Source organism: Amphibalanus amphitrite, unplaced genomic scaffold, assembly GCF_019059575.1.
Source record: "Amphibalanus amphitrite isolate SeventyFive unplaced genomic scaffold, NRLGWU_Aamphi_draft 000126F_arrow, whole genome shotgun sequence".
NCBI lineage: Eukaryota > Metazoa > Arthropoda > Thecostraca > Balanomorpha > Balanidae > Amphibalanus > Amphibalanus amphitrite.
In genome coordinates, this window is record NW_024881621.1 from 787,085 (window position 1) to 801,716 (window position 14,632).

General features: G+C 48.8%; 1 protein-coding gene across 1 annotated transcript in view; it reads left to right on the forward strand.

Moving 5' to 3' along the window:
- Positions 1 to 13,376, forward strand: part of LOC122381737 — a 46,513-nt gene extending 33,137 nt beyond the window's left edge. The window contains exons 4-7 of the mRNA XM_043366287.1: positions 9,727 to 9,849; positions 10,653 to 10,881; positions 11,214 to 11,321; positions 11,656 to 13,376. Coding sequence (XP_043222222.1) covers positions 9,727 to 9,849; positions 10,653 to 10,881; positions 11,214 to 11,321; positions 11,656 to 12,395 — 1,200 coding nt within the window. The 3' untranslated portion in view covers positions 12,396 to 13,376. The remainder of the gene's footprint in view (positions 1 to 9,726; positions 9,850 to 10,652; positions 10,882 to 11,213; positions 11,322 to 11,655) is intronic.
- Positions 13,377 to 14,632: the final 1,256 nt, after the last annotated feature.

Consider the following 14,632-nt stretch of genomic DNA (forward strand, 5'->3'; position numbering starts at 1 on the left):
TTTTTTTTGGGTGAAGGGGGACCCCCTTAGATTTTCATAAAAGCTGGTCCATGTGTACAGTTTTGGACGCTGATTCCAATGGTGAAGTCTGTTTTTCGCCACATATTATACTTTGGCCCCTAGAGGCATTCAAAGTTTTTTTGGGGGAAGGGGGACCCCCTTAGATTTTCATAAAAACTGGTCCATGTGTACAGTTTTGGACGCTGATTCCCATGGTGAAGTCTGTTTTTCGCCACATATTATACTTTGGCCCCTAGAGGCATTCAGATTCACTTTCAGAATCACATTCGGACCCCCTTAGATTTTCATAAAAACTGGTCCATGTGTACAGTTTTGGACGCTGATTCCAACGGTGAAGTCTGTTTTTCGCCACATATTATACTTTGGCCCCTAGAGGCATTCAGATTCACTTTCAGAATCACATTCGGACCCCCTTAGATTTTCATAAAAACTGGTCCATGTGTACAGTTTTGGACGCTGATTCCAACGGTGAAGTCTGTTTTTGGAATCAGCGTCCAAAACTGTACCCATGGACCAGTTTTTTATGAAAATCTAAGGGGGTCCCCCTTCCCCAAAAAACTTTGAATGCCTCTAGGGGCCAAAGTATAATATGTGGCGAAAAACAGACTTCACTGTTGGAATCAACGTCCAAAACTGTACACATGGACTAGTTTTTATGAAAATCTAAGGGGGTCCCCCTTCGCCCCAAAAAAACTTTGAATGCCTCTAGGGGCCAAAGTATAATATGTGGCGAAAAACAGACTTCACCATTGGAATCAGCGTCCAAAACTGTACCCATGGACCAGTTTTTATAAAAATCTAAGGGGGTCCCCCTTCGCCCCAAAAAACTTTGAATGCCTCTAGGGGCCAAAGTATAATATGTGGCGAAAAACAGACTTCACCATTGGAATCAACGTCCAAAACTGTAGGTACACATGGACCAGTTTTTATGAAAATCTAAGGGGGTCCCCCTTCCCCAAAAAACTTTGAATGCCTCTAGGGGCCAAAGTATAAAATGTGGCGAAAAACAGACTTCACCGTTGGAATCAGCGTCCAAAACTGTACACATGGACCAGTTTTTATGAAAATCTAAGGGGGTCCGAATGTGATTCTGAAAGTGAATCTGAATGCCTCTAGGGACCAAAGTATAATATGTGGCGAAAAACAGACTTCACCGTTGGAATCAGCGTCCAAAACTGTACACACGGACCAGTTTTTATGAAAATCTAAGGGGGTCCCCCTTCCCCCAAAAAACTTTGAATGCCTCTAGGGGCCAAAGTATAATATGTGGCGAAAAACAGACTTCACCGTTGGAATCAGCGTCCAAAACTGTACACATGGACCAGTTTTTATGAAAATCTAAGGGGGTCCCCCTTCGCCCCGAAAAAACTTTGAATGCCTCTAGGGGCCAAAGTATAATATGTGGCGAAAAACAGAGTTCACCATTGGAATCAACGTCCAAAACTGTACCCATGGAACAGTTTTAATGAAAATCTAAGGGGGTCCCCCTTCGCCCCAAAAAAACTTTGAATGCCTCTAGGGGCCAAAGTATAATATGTGGCGAAAAACAGACTTCACCATTGGAATCAGCGTCCAAAACTGTACACATGGACCAGTTTTTATGAAAATCTAAGGGGGTCCCCCTTCCCCCAAAAAACTTTGAATGCCTCTAAGGGCCAAAGTATGATATGTGGCGAAAAACAGACTTCACCGTTGGAATCAGCGTCCAAAACTGTACACATGGACCAGTTTTTATGAAAATCTAGGGGGTCTCCCTTCCCCAATAAACTTTGGTCTACCTACATGATGGGTTGGCCCGCTGCTTGTGTAGGTATGTATTTTATTCGACATCACCACAATTTATTCAACCAAGATTCGCGGTTTGCAATCAAGAGCAACAGATTCTTTGGGAAGAGACGAATCCAATGATACCAAATTTAACCTCATCAGGTCAGTCATTGACCTTCCAGGTCAGGTCAAACTAAAGAATGTTGCTGTTTGGGGTCACCGTTGTCCGTTGGAATATCACGTGCGCTGCTCATCATATACCGATGACGCTGCCGTATTGTGGTGCCAAGCCAGCTAGAACCTCTTTGTCACACTATCCGACTAAGTTTTTGCTGGCTGTGGTCATTTCAGGTCAAGTTAGGTCAAGGTCAATGATATGTGTTTGTATGTCTGTGTGTGTCTGCGTGTATACTGATGTGTGCACCGATTGTGAATGTGTCCCTACAGCATGAGATCATGAACTGAGAAGCTTTTACCAAAAATACAGTCAAAGAAACTTCACGAAAGTTAATTCAGCTTGCCTAAAACGCAATATTTTTAGATGACCTAGGTTGACCTTGACCATGGCATCTCTACATCATCGAACAGCATGTTCCACGATAGGTGGGAGGAAGATTAGCAAAAAAGGCCGAAATCAAGGTGTCAAAAGCTCACAAGACCCATAGCCAACGCAAGATATTGGGTATTTGTCATTTGGGTTTTGACATCACCTGAAGAATAAGATCATATCTCCGAAACCAAAAACCACAGAAACTTGAAATTTTCAGTGGACGCTAAGAAAGGATAGAGAAGCAGATATACGAAACATTCGGCTCCTAGCAATCCAAATTTTGAGTGCAGAGCAGAAAAAACTACCTGGGGGGGGGGGGGGGGTGTGGCAACCACTGCCCCCCATGTGCGACCGAGGATTAAATAATTTGAATATCAGGAAAACAATTTATTCAAACAGGTATTCCAACAGAGTCCAACTTTTTATAGGTGACCTCCGATTTGTGTAGCCTCTAAGTTGCCCAGGGGGCCTCTTATTTGTAGGTGCAGTACAGAGAGCCTCCTACTTCGACTACTTGCACAGAGAGCCTCCTTTTGTACATACAGCTAAGCTTCTACAGGTCGAGCGCCGGCCTCCTATTTGTACGTACAGAGAGCCTCCTACTGTTACAGAGGGCCTCCTATTTGTCTAGGGGGCCTCCTATTGGTTAATGGCGCCTCCTATTTGTCCAAGCGGCCTCCTATTCGTCTAGGGGGCCTCCTATTTGTTCAGGAGGCCTCCTGTTTGTCCAGAAGGTCCCCTATTTATCCAGGGGGCTTCCATTTTCCAGGGGGTCTCCTCTTTATCCAGGCGGCCTCCTACGTGTTCAGGGGCCTCCTATTTATCCAGAGGTCTTCAATTCTACTAGGGGTCTCATATTTGTGCAGGGGTCTCCTATTTGTCCAGGGGTCTCCTACTTGTCCAGGGGCCTTCTTTTTTGAAGTGCCTCGTTTTGTTTAAGAGGCCCCCTATTTGTACAGGGGCCTCCTAGTTGTCCAAGGGGCCTGCTATTTTTCTAGGGGGCCTCCTATTTGCCCAAGAGGCCTCCTATTTGTCCAGCGGGCCTCCTACTTGTCCAGGGGGTCTCCTATTGGTTAAACTAGCCTCCTATTTTCCAAGCGGCCTCCTATTTATCCAGAGAGCTCCTATTTTTAGGGGACCTCCTCTTTATCCTCTTTATCCAGGGGGCCTCTTATTTATTCAGGGGACTTCTATTCGTCCAGGGGGCCTCCTATTTGTCCAAAGGGCCTCCTAATTGTCCAAGGGGTCTCCTTTTGTGAAAGGGGTCTCCTATTTGTCCAGGGGCTCCTAATTGTACAGGGGGACTCTCTTTGTGAAAGGGGCCTCCTGTTTGTCTAGGTCTAGGGCCTCCTATTTGTCCAGGGGGCCTCCTAGTTTCCAAGGGGCCTCCTATTTGTACAGAGGGCCTCCTATTTGTTCAGGGGGCTTCTTATTTGTACAGAGAGCCTCGTATTTGTCTAGGGGCCTCTTATTTGTCTAGGGCCTCCTATTTTTCAAGGAGGCCTCCTGCTTGTCCAGAGAGCCTCCTATTTCTCCAGAGGGCCTCCTATTTATCCAGGGGCCTCCTATTTATCCAGGGGCCTCCTGTTTTCCGGGGAGCCTCCTACTTGTTCAGGGGGCCTCCTATTTGTCTAGGGGGCCTCCCATTTGTCCAGGGGGCCTCCTATTTGTCAAGGGGACCTCCCATTTGTCCAACAGGGCCTCCTACTTGTCCATGGGGCCTCCTATTTGTACAGAGGGCCTCCTATTTGTCTAGGGGCCTCTTATTTGTCTAGGGCCTCCTATTTGTCCAGGAGGCCTCCTGCCTGTTCAGAGAGCCTCCTATTTCTCCAGGGGGCCTCCTATTTATCCAGAGGGCCTCCTGTTTTCCGGGGGGCCTCCTACTTGTTCAGGGGGCCTCCTATTTGTCCAGGGGGCCTCCCATTTGTCCAGGGGGCCTCCCATTTGTCCAGGGGGCCTCCTATTTGTCCAGGGGGCCTCCCATTTGTCCAACAGGGCCTCCGATTTGTCCAAGGCGCCTCCTATTTATACAGAGAACCTTCTATATGAACATCGGACCTCAATTTGTAAAGTAGCTGGTGCGTCTCGGGGGCCTCAACTGTTGGGGTCCCAATTGGGGTCCCAAAATGACAATTGGGGTCCCAAATGTTCGCATTGGGGTCCCACATGGGACCTCAAAAGTATACAAAGTTACACCCATGTTTCAAGGTCAGGTCACCAGGTCACTTCGAATGGCCCAGCCTCATATCACTTTTTTGCAACTTTGTCATCATGTCAGAGCTACAGAAGATAACGGAGGCCTTTGAAAATCGTAGGATACAATGATATTATTGATAGCTACAATATGTATATCTCGTAATCTTGATATCGATGACCTAAGGTCAGGTCAATTTCTTGACCTCCCTGTCAATGGAGGGGGGGGGGGGATCAGTCCCCTTTTTCCACTAAAACGCGTCGGAATGACCCAATATACCATGAATGACTTCATATACGATTAAACGTGACTACCTTGAAGCTCTTTTTGCTCTTGGGCAGCTGTAAGGTCATGTGACGTCATCAAGGGTCACCAAATGTTATTTTTACTAAATACTACTTACAGGAACGAGATACAGACGCGTTGATGGTCTCATTGTATTCAGCTCGTCGTCAAGGCACATTGAATGATAAATATGATGACCTTGAGGTCCCGTGACCTGAGGTCAACCTTTGACCTTGATCTTTCGTGGTCAACACATATATGGTTCGATGCGGATTGACGACAGGTTCACGATGGTGCCCTTAACCCTCGCCCATGTAGGGGGGGGGTTGGTGCAACCCCCCCTGAGGTTTTTCAGAAATAGCGCAAAAACGGCGGCGCGCAGCGCCGCCAAATTTTGGGTACCTTATGGGGCAAACCTTGCGCATCTTTTGATAAAAAAAAATTTGACCGGGTCATGTCAGGTCACGGAGTTATGACGTCACAAAGGGAACAGCCTCCGGCCGGATTTTCACAAACTGAGTGCCAACGCCCGAGGTTTCCTGCCGGTGGTACGGACATCGGTTGATGGATCGTGATGAAACTTCCCATGCATGTTGGGGCAAGTATTGGCTATCATATGGTATAAGAAACTTGACCGGGTCAGGTCAGGTCACGGAGCTATGACGTCACAAGAGGAACAGCGTCCGGTACTATTTTTGAAAAGCGCCCGAACCACTATTTTGCTAATTCTTGTCACCTCAATGGGAATATGCAGCAATATTAGCTTCTATAGGGAGCAAATGGACCTTCCAAATTCAAAAATACAATCAGATTTCAAAAATTTAAATTTTGATTTTTCGAATTTCTGCCGCCGACTGTGATCTTGCCGACTTCCGGCGCTCCCAACGCGCCATTTTTAGAGCTAGGGAAACGAAATACATACCAAACGATAGAGAATTGATCAAGGAACACGATAGTGAAGGTTTCAAGTCGATATCTTCCACCGTTTTGCCGCAATCGCCGCGGAAAGTTGAAAAAAGTCTATTTTTCCGAAAATTTGACCTTTGACCGGTCAAAAGTAGGTCAAATGTTAACCTAGGACCAAAAAATATACCACCAATCGCGAGATCTCGGCGAGAGCAATCCGTTGGTCTTTTCCGCTAAGCTCTACGACGCTCCGTTTTCAAACGCCAAGGGGGGGGGGTCGCACCAACCCCCCCCTGCATGGGCGAAGGTGGCAGATCGCCGTTTACGGGCGAGGGTTAATTAGTGCCTAGCTTGGCTACTTCGAAAGTTGTTCGAGAAAAAAAAAAAACTCTTCATTTCTAACGCCGCCATTTTCACTTTTTGACCCTTGTGACATCATCTTTGACCTGACCTGAAAATGACCTGCGTAAAAAATTGTAGACCTTGTCCGTGCGTATCACATGCCGTCTACCGCTTGTCGCTATCTTGCTTCGTTCTCGAGATCTCAAAAGGTCAGGTCTCCGAAGGTTATCAACGACAAAATTTCCCACTTTTGAGATAGGTACGTGGCCAAATGGAGATCGGAAATGATGTTTCTTCATTAACCCGCGCCCCCGGCTGGGGGTCCTGGATTTCCACGCCCTGCTGGGGGGGGGGGGTGTTTGAACACCCCCCCCCTTGTAACTCGGCTCCTGGGCCACGTAGCGATACGCGGAAGGCGGCGTTCGAAAGAGCGTCAAAAATAATGAGGAAATCACTCGGTCAATTTTTTGGTCAGGTCAAAGGTCAGGTCACCAGAGGTCATTGAAGGCAAAATTTCGCCGATTTCCAGGTCGAATGTCGAAAATTTCCAAGAAGCCAACGCATAACTCGAGAACCAATAGAGCTACAGCGCCGCGGAAAAGCGCATTCGATAGCCCTATTAAAGCCCTTTCTGAGTAATTCTCTCAGATTTGACCTAACTTCAACGGTTTTGCCTGTAGAGGGCAAAAATTGCAAAAATAGCCGATTTTTTCGGAAACAGTTTTTCTGCAATAACTTTTGACCCAAGCCTTATACGAGCTTACTTTTACCAGCATTGTGTTCCTCTCGTCAAGACGCATCGAATGAACTATAAGTTGACCTTGAAAGGTCAACTTGAAAATTTGACCTCAGGTCAAGGTCATGACCTGACCGGAAAGGGTCATGTTGCATATCAGTCGATCCGTATCGTCAAGCTGAACACATCTAAGGCGTTTTCATCGCTCTAGTATGCCTCTATCAAAAGTTATTTGCGAAAAACTGTTAGATACCATTCGTGACCTAAGATGACCTCAGGGCATAAACAAGGGTCACGGACACCATTTTCATGTTCAGTGTGTCTAAACCACTTGTAATTCGGTGTTTGGGAGTGTTTATAATGTCTTTTGTCCAAAAGAGGCGCATTTCAATTTTCTCCCATTGACTTATAATGAGGAGGTCGCAAAATTGACCTGACCTTAGGTCATCGATATCAAAATTATGAGATATACATTTTGTACATGCTATTGCTCTTAGCAATCGCTGAAAGTTTCAAAGCGTTCGGTCACTCGGTGTAGCTATGACAGACATTGAAACTTTTTATGAGGTGAGGTCACTTCAAGTGACCTGGTGACCTGACCTTGAATGACCTTGGTCTGAAATTTTCACAACATGTGTAGAATTGATGTACGATAGGGTGTACCAAAAACGGCGGCGCTCCGCGCCGCCGTTTTTGAGATATTTGCGAAAAACCACAAGGGGGGGTGTTCAAACACCCCCCAGCAGGGCGCGGGTTAACCTGCTGTTTCATTAACCCGTTGGAGGGGGAAGGGGGACGCCCCCTGTCCTTTTCAGTTGATATCTTCCAAAGTATAGCGGATATCGCCACGAAACTTTCAAGACCCCTCCGTCATCAATTTTACATCTTGTGACGAAAAATGTTTCCAAAGCTTATGAATGGTTGGCAGCAAATGACGTCAGAGTGACTTCATGTTCTGCCATTTTCGACCTAAAAAAAGGCTGTGCACTGTGCAGGAAGAGTTGTCATGCCTACAGTTTTGGCGATAGAGAAAAATGTTCCGAATAAAACAGGTATAGAATTAAAAGGGCTAAAAACTGTTATCTCGCATTTTGAAAACTTATGGATTTAGACCCCCAAACTCAAAAAATGATTTTTTTTTTAATATAATTTCCCAAAATTTAAAAAAACTCAAAATTTTGAAAAACCGGTAAATATGTCATAGAAATATTGGACTGCTACTGACATGCCAAATTTGAGCTCGATAGCTTCATTTATGGCAAAGTTATGGCAAAAAACAACGCCCAAAATTAAAAATTTATTACTTAAAACCACCATTGGATTCCCTGTGATAACATGCATCGAATAGACACCATTTTATGCAAATAGCAACTTTTAAATTTGACCTTTCTTGACCTGACCTCCACCAGAATGGAACCTAGGCCGGTTCTAATGGTCGTGTAGCCAACATAATTGAATCTGAAATGTAAAAGTGACCATTATATATGTCACACGAGCCTAGGAGTTGGGTCTATATTACGGCCCTTTGTGACCTGACCTCTGTGACCTGACCTGGCATCAGTGACCTCCTAAGCAGCATATGTATTAGGCGACCAAATACGAAAAATGCGACCTGACCTGTGACGTGATCGGTTGTACCTAGGTCAAGGTGAAACTTTGTCAGGTGAAACATGTTGAGCACCTGGGTGAAACTTGGTCACAACGTAGTTCCCTGGTGGCGCTATCGAATGCCGTTTGAATTGTCAAAACCGGTCGTTAAATTTAAAAATGTGAGGGGGCCGAAACGCCCCCCCCCCCCCGCCCCCTAACGGGTGGTAGGGCCCGCCAATAGCCCAAAGGGACGCGGTTTAACTTATCTTCTGTCGTCAGTTTTGTAAATTGCGGCCCAGAGGAGATTTTAAAGGGAAATTCGATTTGGAGGGGGGGGGGGGAGCAAATCATGTTTTGGATGCCCCTATGTCCTGCTTTGGCCCGGTTGCCTCCCCCCTTGAATACGCCAGTGCAAATTGCCTAGCTACTTAAGGCTAAAGCTATAAAAACCTGCACGCTGAGTGTACGCTGGTTCATAACACGATTGGCTGGCACGCTTTCAAACAACCGTTTACCTACAACATTTTTGAGCTATCTATTACGCTTTGGTCTGAGATCACTGTTCGGCCATTTTCTAGCTGTTGGCTTCTATTCGAGTGCCGTGTAGTTACAAATAACCTACCCAGATTTTCTTCCCTTTTTGAATTACGCTTTAGATGTATTGCGGTCTCCCATCAAAATCCCCTCGTATATGAATACTTGGCTTAGCGTATGTCACTCATCCTATACATAGCAGAGTCCGTTTCCGCCCGTCTACATCGGCAGCGGGCAGGTATACACAGCTCCAAAGCCGTCTCGGCTCACGCATTAATATACGTGATCGACCGGCGGTATGATCCCGAACTGGTCACCAGCGTTCCCGGGCAGCCAGGCATGGTTGTCATGACGACCCAGTCGCACAGCCATCACCGCCATCATAACGTCAATACGATTCGGCGAATTATCCGGACCGGCAAACTTTGCATACATGCGATTAGCATCGGGGAATATCCCAGCATGAAAATGAGCATAATGGAAAATGAATCCCTGCTCTCCAAAGTGGGTGTACAATTTGCATGCATCTACCTACATGCATTCATCTGATCAATTTAAAACATTATGCTGGTATAACTTATCTAAATACCAAGTACACAAAATATGTGCCAGATTTATGTGCTAACTGCTGTATAATGTAAGAAAAAAACTTATTGAGACGGTATATGAAAAATATGATAAGCAATCACTATTCACTAATACTCTTTGCGGTGAGACATTCAGCGTTTTGTCTACCTCCCTCGCTCACACCTATGTAAATCCCGTCCCAATTCAACTCGCTACCTCCCGTTCACCGCGCAGGATGAGGACACGGACGAATCGTCGAGCGGTGGCGACTACAACCAGGGGCTGGCAATTGACCCGTGCGACTACCTCAGCGATTCGGAGGTCTCCACTGGCAGCGTGGACCTATCGGCCGAGCAGGTCAGAGGCTCCTCTGAATCTGAGAGAGCTCAGGACCGTCAGATTGTTTCCTCCGTACTTAGTACCAAGCGACCATGCATTTTTTTAATCCTTACCTTCATGTTGACGATGTAATAATCTCGCTGGATTGGAGAGCATCCTTTTGACACATCAAAGCTTGCTTGTATCTGCTCTCGTTCAACCTTGTTTTCTCATCCCTGTAGTGTTCAGTCTTAGTAGCTAGAATATTCTTCAAAGGGAATATTATCAGTATACCGACTGTAACTACTGCAACATGCACTTAAGCTGTGACAGCAAAAAGGAAAGTTCTTAATAACATTCACAAAAGTCTTCTTGTGTCTATCATCAAAAGGCCTTTGTGTTCCTTGTTAGCATGTCATTTTTCCATTGTTCGAAAACCCTCTCTCGTCCCACGCAGTCCAGCCCCTTCCCGAGACCGACCCTCACACTAATGACCAGCCCCTCCCCTCCACTCCCCGTCGCTACCTGTCACTACCTGTCGCTCCCCGTCGCTCCCCGTCGCTCCCCGTCGCTACTCTCTACCCGTCGCTACCCGTCGCTCCCCGTCGCTCCCCGTCGCTACTCTCTACCCGCCGCTGCCCGCCGCTACCCGTCGCTGCCCGCCGCTACCCGTCGCTACTCGTCGCTACCTGTCGCTACCCGTCGCTCCCCGTCGCTACTCGTCGCTACCCGTCTCTAACTACTCTCTACCCGTCGTTCCCCACCGCCCTTGTCGCTCTCCGTCGCTCCCCATCGCTCCCCGCCACTCCTCGTCGCTACCCTCCGCTCCCCGTCGTTTTCAGGTGGTCTGGGAGAAGCGCCTGGTGGAGTGTCCGGCAGCGCTGCTCCGAAACCGACTCCGTCACGCCAGCTACAAGAAGAGTAACTCGTCGCACGAGGTGCGGCGCGGCCGTCGCGGCGGCCGTCCGCTGCGCCGGCGAGCGTCTGATAACCTGCTCTGCTCACGATCGGCCATGGCCACGCCGCGCACACGGCTGGTGGCCGGCACCGTGTGCTGGAACAGCGACACAGGTGGGACGCAGGGAGCAGCGACACAAGTGGGACACGGGGTACAGGGTCACAGGGGACGCAGGAACACAGGGAACAGGTGGGACGCAGGGAGCAGCGACACAGGTGGGACACGGAGCACAGGGTCACAGGCTGATACACGATATGTAAATGACACAGATAGATGGGACTCACTATCCAGGGCTTGTGTGCCACAGGGATGCTAATGATGCTGCATAATCAATCCCTATATAGGTATTCTGAGACTGAATGTTTCAGTGTTTCCTACAGTCCTCAATGTACCGGTATTCATTTTATCAACACCTGACTGCTGACCGTTGTTCCCCCTTCCGCAGATATTGTGCTGCCGAACGAGTCGGTTGAACTGGAGATCGGAGAGGACTGCGGCAGCGGCAGCAGCCTGGACAGCCAGACGCTGGGCAGAGCCGCCCAGCACCAGTCCAGTAAGTGCGATAGTCACTCGTAGTAGTGATAAACGCAATAAGAAACAAAGAAAGGAGGGAGGTAATGAGACACGAACAATTATAAATCGAAATATGGTAGGGGAATGAGCGAGATGAAGCCTTGTTTTTACTAGTCACAACCTGCAATAGTGATTTATTATTCATAGGGCTGCGGAGTCGATGGAATTTCGGGTCACTCCGACTCCGACTCCGACTCCGACTCCGACACCGCAGCGCAGATTATTCGTGTGTCAGCTGGTTTGTGTTTTTCTGGACTGGTTCATTACGGTCCAATGTGCGCACCGTGACGACCCCGGTCCTGTGTTCGTTGCAGACGCTCTGCCGCCGGTAGTGACTGACTCGGAGAGGCCGGTGCAGTGCGGTGCCGCCGTCCAGGAGCGCTGCCTGCGCCCTCAGCCGTGTCTGACGCACGCTCTGCTGCTGGCCGGCCTGCCGGGTGGCGCGCGGTCGGGGCGCCAGCACCTGTCCACCGCCCACTCGGCACGCGGGCTGCTGCTGCCCGACCTCGTCCCTCCGCCAGAGAGGACCAACGGTAACGGCGCAGGACCGAAACGAGAGTCCGGTGACCCGCCAAAGGCAGAGGAGGGCGTGCAAGAAGGAGACAGAGACAAACAGAAGACGGAGAGGGACTCCCAGAAGGCGGAGACGGACGGACAGGAGGCGGACTCCCAGAACTCCAGCCGGCGTCGGTCGCGCGCCTCCGCCTCTGAGCAGCGGCGGGCGGAGGCGTCGGCGGCCGGTCGGGGCGCCGGCCGGGCCGCGGAGCCGGCGGCGGGTCGCAGTCCGCGCCGACCTCCTCCGACAGAGACGGTCAGCAGCGGCAGCCGTGCCAGTTCTGACACCGACCTGTGGCCGTCGTCGCGGCAGCACAGCCACACCTCGAACGCGTCCCTGTCGTCGCTCTCACACTCGGCCGTACTGGACGTGGTCGACGAGCCACCGCAGATGACCGCGCTGGAGAGGAAACTCATCATGAAGAAACACCCGATGCTGCGCAACGACACGAACGCTCACATTCTGGCACCGCCCGACTTCCGTATCGGGATGAAGTAAGCAGCACCGAGCTTTGCAGAACGGCTCCTAGTAGTACAAACGACTCAACAAGCTCTCTTCCATGTAAATAAACTCGTCTTCTCTCTTACTTTGCACTGAATGGTTAATCGTGATAAATTATTATGTTAATTGAAATAACATTAGCCACAAAACACGCATGATTTTTTCAAGTCGGCAAACATCGTAGAAATATTTGTTCTTTGTGGGAAAACGAACTGAAAGTTTGAATTTAGCCAAGTTCAGGCAAAGTTCAGAATGCCAAGCTGTATCTGCCAATGCGACTCAGAAGTAGCAACAAGAGTGCACACTGTCCAAAACTCTAACATGACAACAGACGGTAGGCTCGTGACAAATATGGATGGATAGTCATGTGTGTTCTTTGGCACTTCATACCTACCGCCCTATGAAAAGTGGCCTGTGTTCGCTGCTCTCTACATGTCGAACGACGTAAACACATTCAGGCTTATCTCAGAGCGTATCCCCTTTGTTCAAGCTTATCCCCCGGCCGGGACGTATGTAGAAAACATAGGTCCGGCGTGGGTAGGTATTCTAAAGAGCTTGACAAAATCGCTTTAACGACACGTTGATTTTGTCATTTGATTATGTTTCTCTTCGAGGTTTCTCGATAGGTACACCAATGATTTGGATGATTGGTTAGTCGTAAAAAGCCTATTTTTCTTTTCCTTTGTAGTGTGCTATCATTCCTTGTGATGCAATGCGTGTACTTGAACAACTTTTCGTCATCACAGCATATGTTTTTGAAAATAAATGTTAGCTTTATGGGATATAGGTATACCTACGCCGTTTAGGTTGATTGATATACCTGTGAATGTCTGTTTAGTGTTTAATGTCATTGATGCGTCTTAGCTGCTTCTGTTTTTTGGCACACGCTTGTATTTTGTCTTCGTATGAATGGAAGCATCACATGCTCCGTTGTCGCCGCTGAGAGGATAAGCGTAATAAATAACACGATGAAACGGTCTCCCTCGCGTGAGAACATGCAGAAACAATTGGAGAGTTGGAGCTGCAACTATCTACTATTATAAATCTTAAAAAGTCCGCCGCCGTCGGGGTTACGCAGTCGGCGTTACTCCCAAAAACGGCTATTGCAAAGCCGTCGATTGACGCAGGGGGGTGAAATTTTCACGACTCGTGAGTCACGTAATTCAACAGGTCGTATTAAATTTTGGGCTCGATTCGGCCGGGGGTGCGCCCGTGGCGCGTGCTCATCTGCGCCATAGGGTTAGCATTAGAATCGCGACCGGCGCCGAGCAGAGGGCACGTGCTTTAGGCTCAGTTGTTCGCTTAAAAAACTGAGTGAAAAGCATCAGAGCCGGCAGGTCATTGACCTTTGACAACGAAGGCCGACACAGGGCACCGCTCGCCAAGGGGATTCGCCAGTAAATACAATTAATTTGTTTTTGCAATATCTCGGCCGTTTCTGGGCCGATTTAGCTGAAACTTGGACTGTCGGTGGTAGTGTAGGGTAGGGTAGGGTAGGGTAGGGTAGGGTAGGGTAGGGTAGGGTAGGGTAGGGTAGGGTAGGGTAGGGTAGGGTAGGGTAGGGTAGGGTGGGGTAGGGTAAGGTAGGGTGGGGTAGGGTAGGGTAGGGTAGGTGAGTGAAAAGCATCAGAGCCGGCAGGTCATTGACCTTTGACAACGAAGGCCGACACAGGGCACCGCTTGCCAAGGAGATTCGCCAGTAAATACAATTAATTTGTTTTTGCAATATCTCAGCCGTTTCTGGGCCGATTTAGCTGAAACTTGGACTGTCGGTGGTAGTGTAGGGTAGGGTAGGGTAGGGTAGGGTAGGGTAGGGTAGGGTAGGGTGGGGTAGGGTAAGGTAGGGTGGGGTAGGGTAGGGTAGGGTAGGGTAGGGGTAGGGGTAGGATAGGGTAGGGTAGTGTAGGGGTAGGGTAGGGGAAGGGTAGGGTAGGGTAGTGTAGGGGTAGGGTGGGGTAGGGTAGGGTAGGATGGGGTAGGGTAGGGTAGGGGTAGGGTAGGGTAGGGCAGTGTAGGGGTAGGGTTAGGGTAGGGTAAGGTAGGGTAGGGTATGGTAGTGTAGGGTAGGGTATGGTAGTGTAGGGTAGGGTAGGGTAGGGTAGGGTAGGGGTAGGGTAGGGTAGGGTAGTGTGGTAGGGTAGGGTAGGGTAGTGTAGGGGTAAGGTAGGGTGGGGTAGGGTATGGTAGGGGTAGGGTAGGGTAGGATAGGGGTAGGGTAGGGTAGGGTAGTGTAG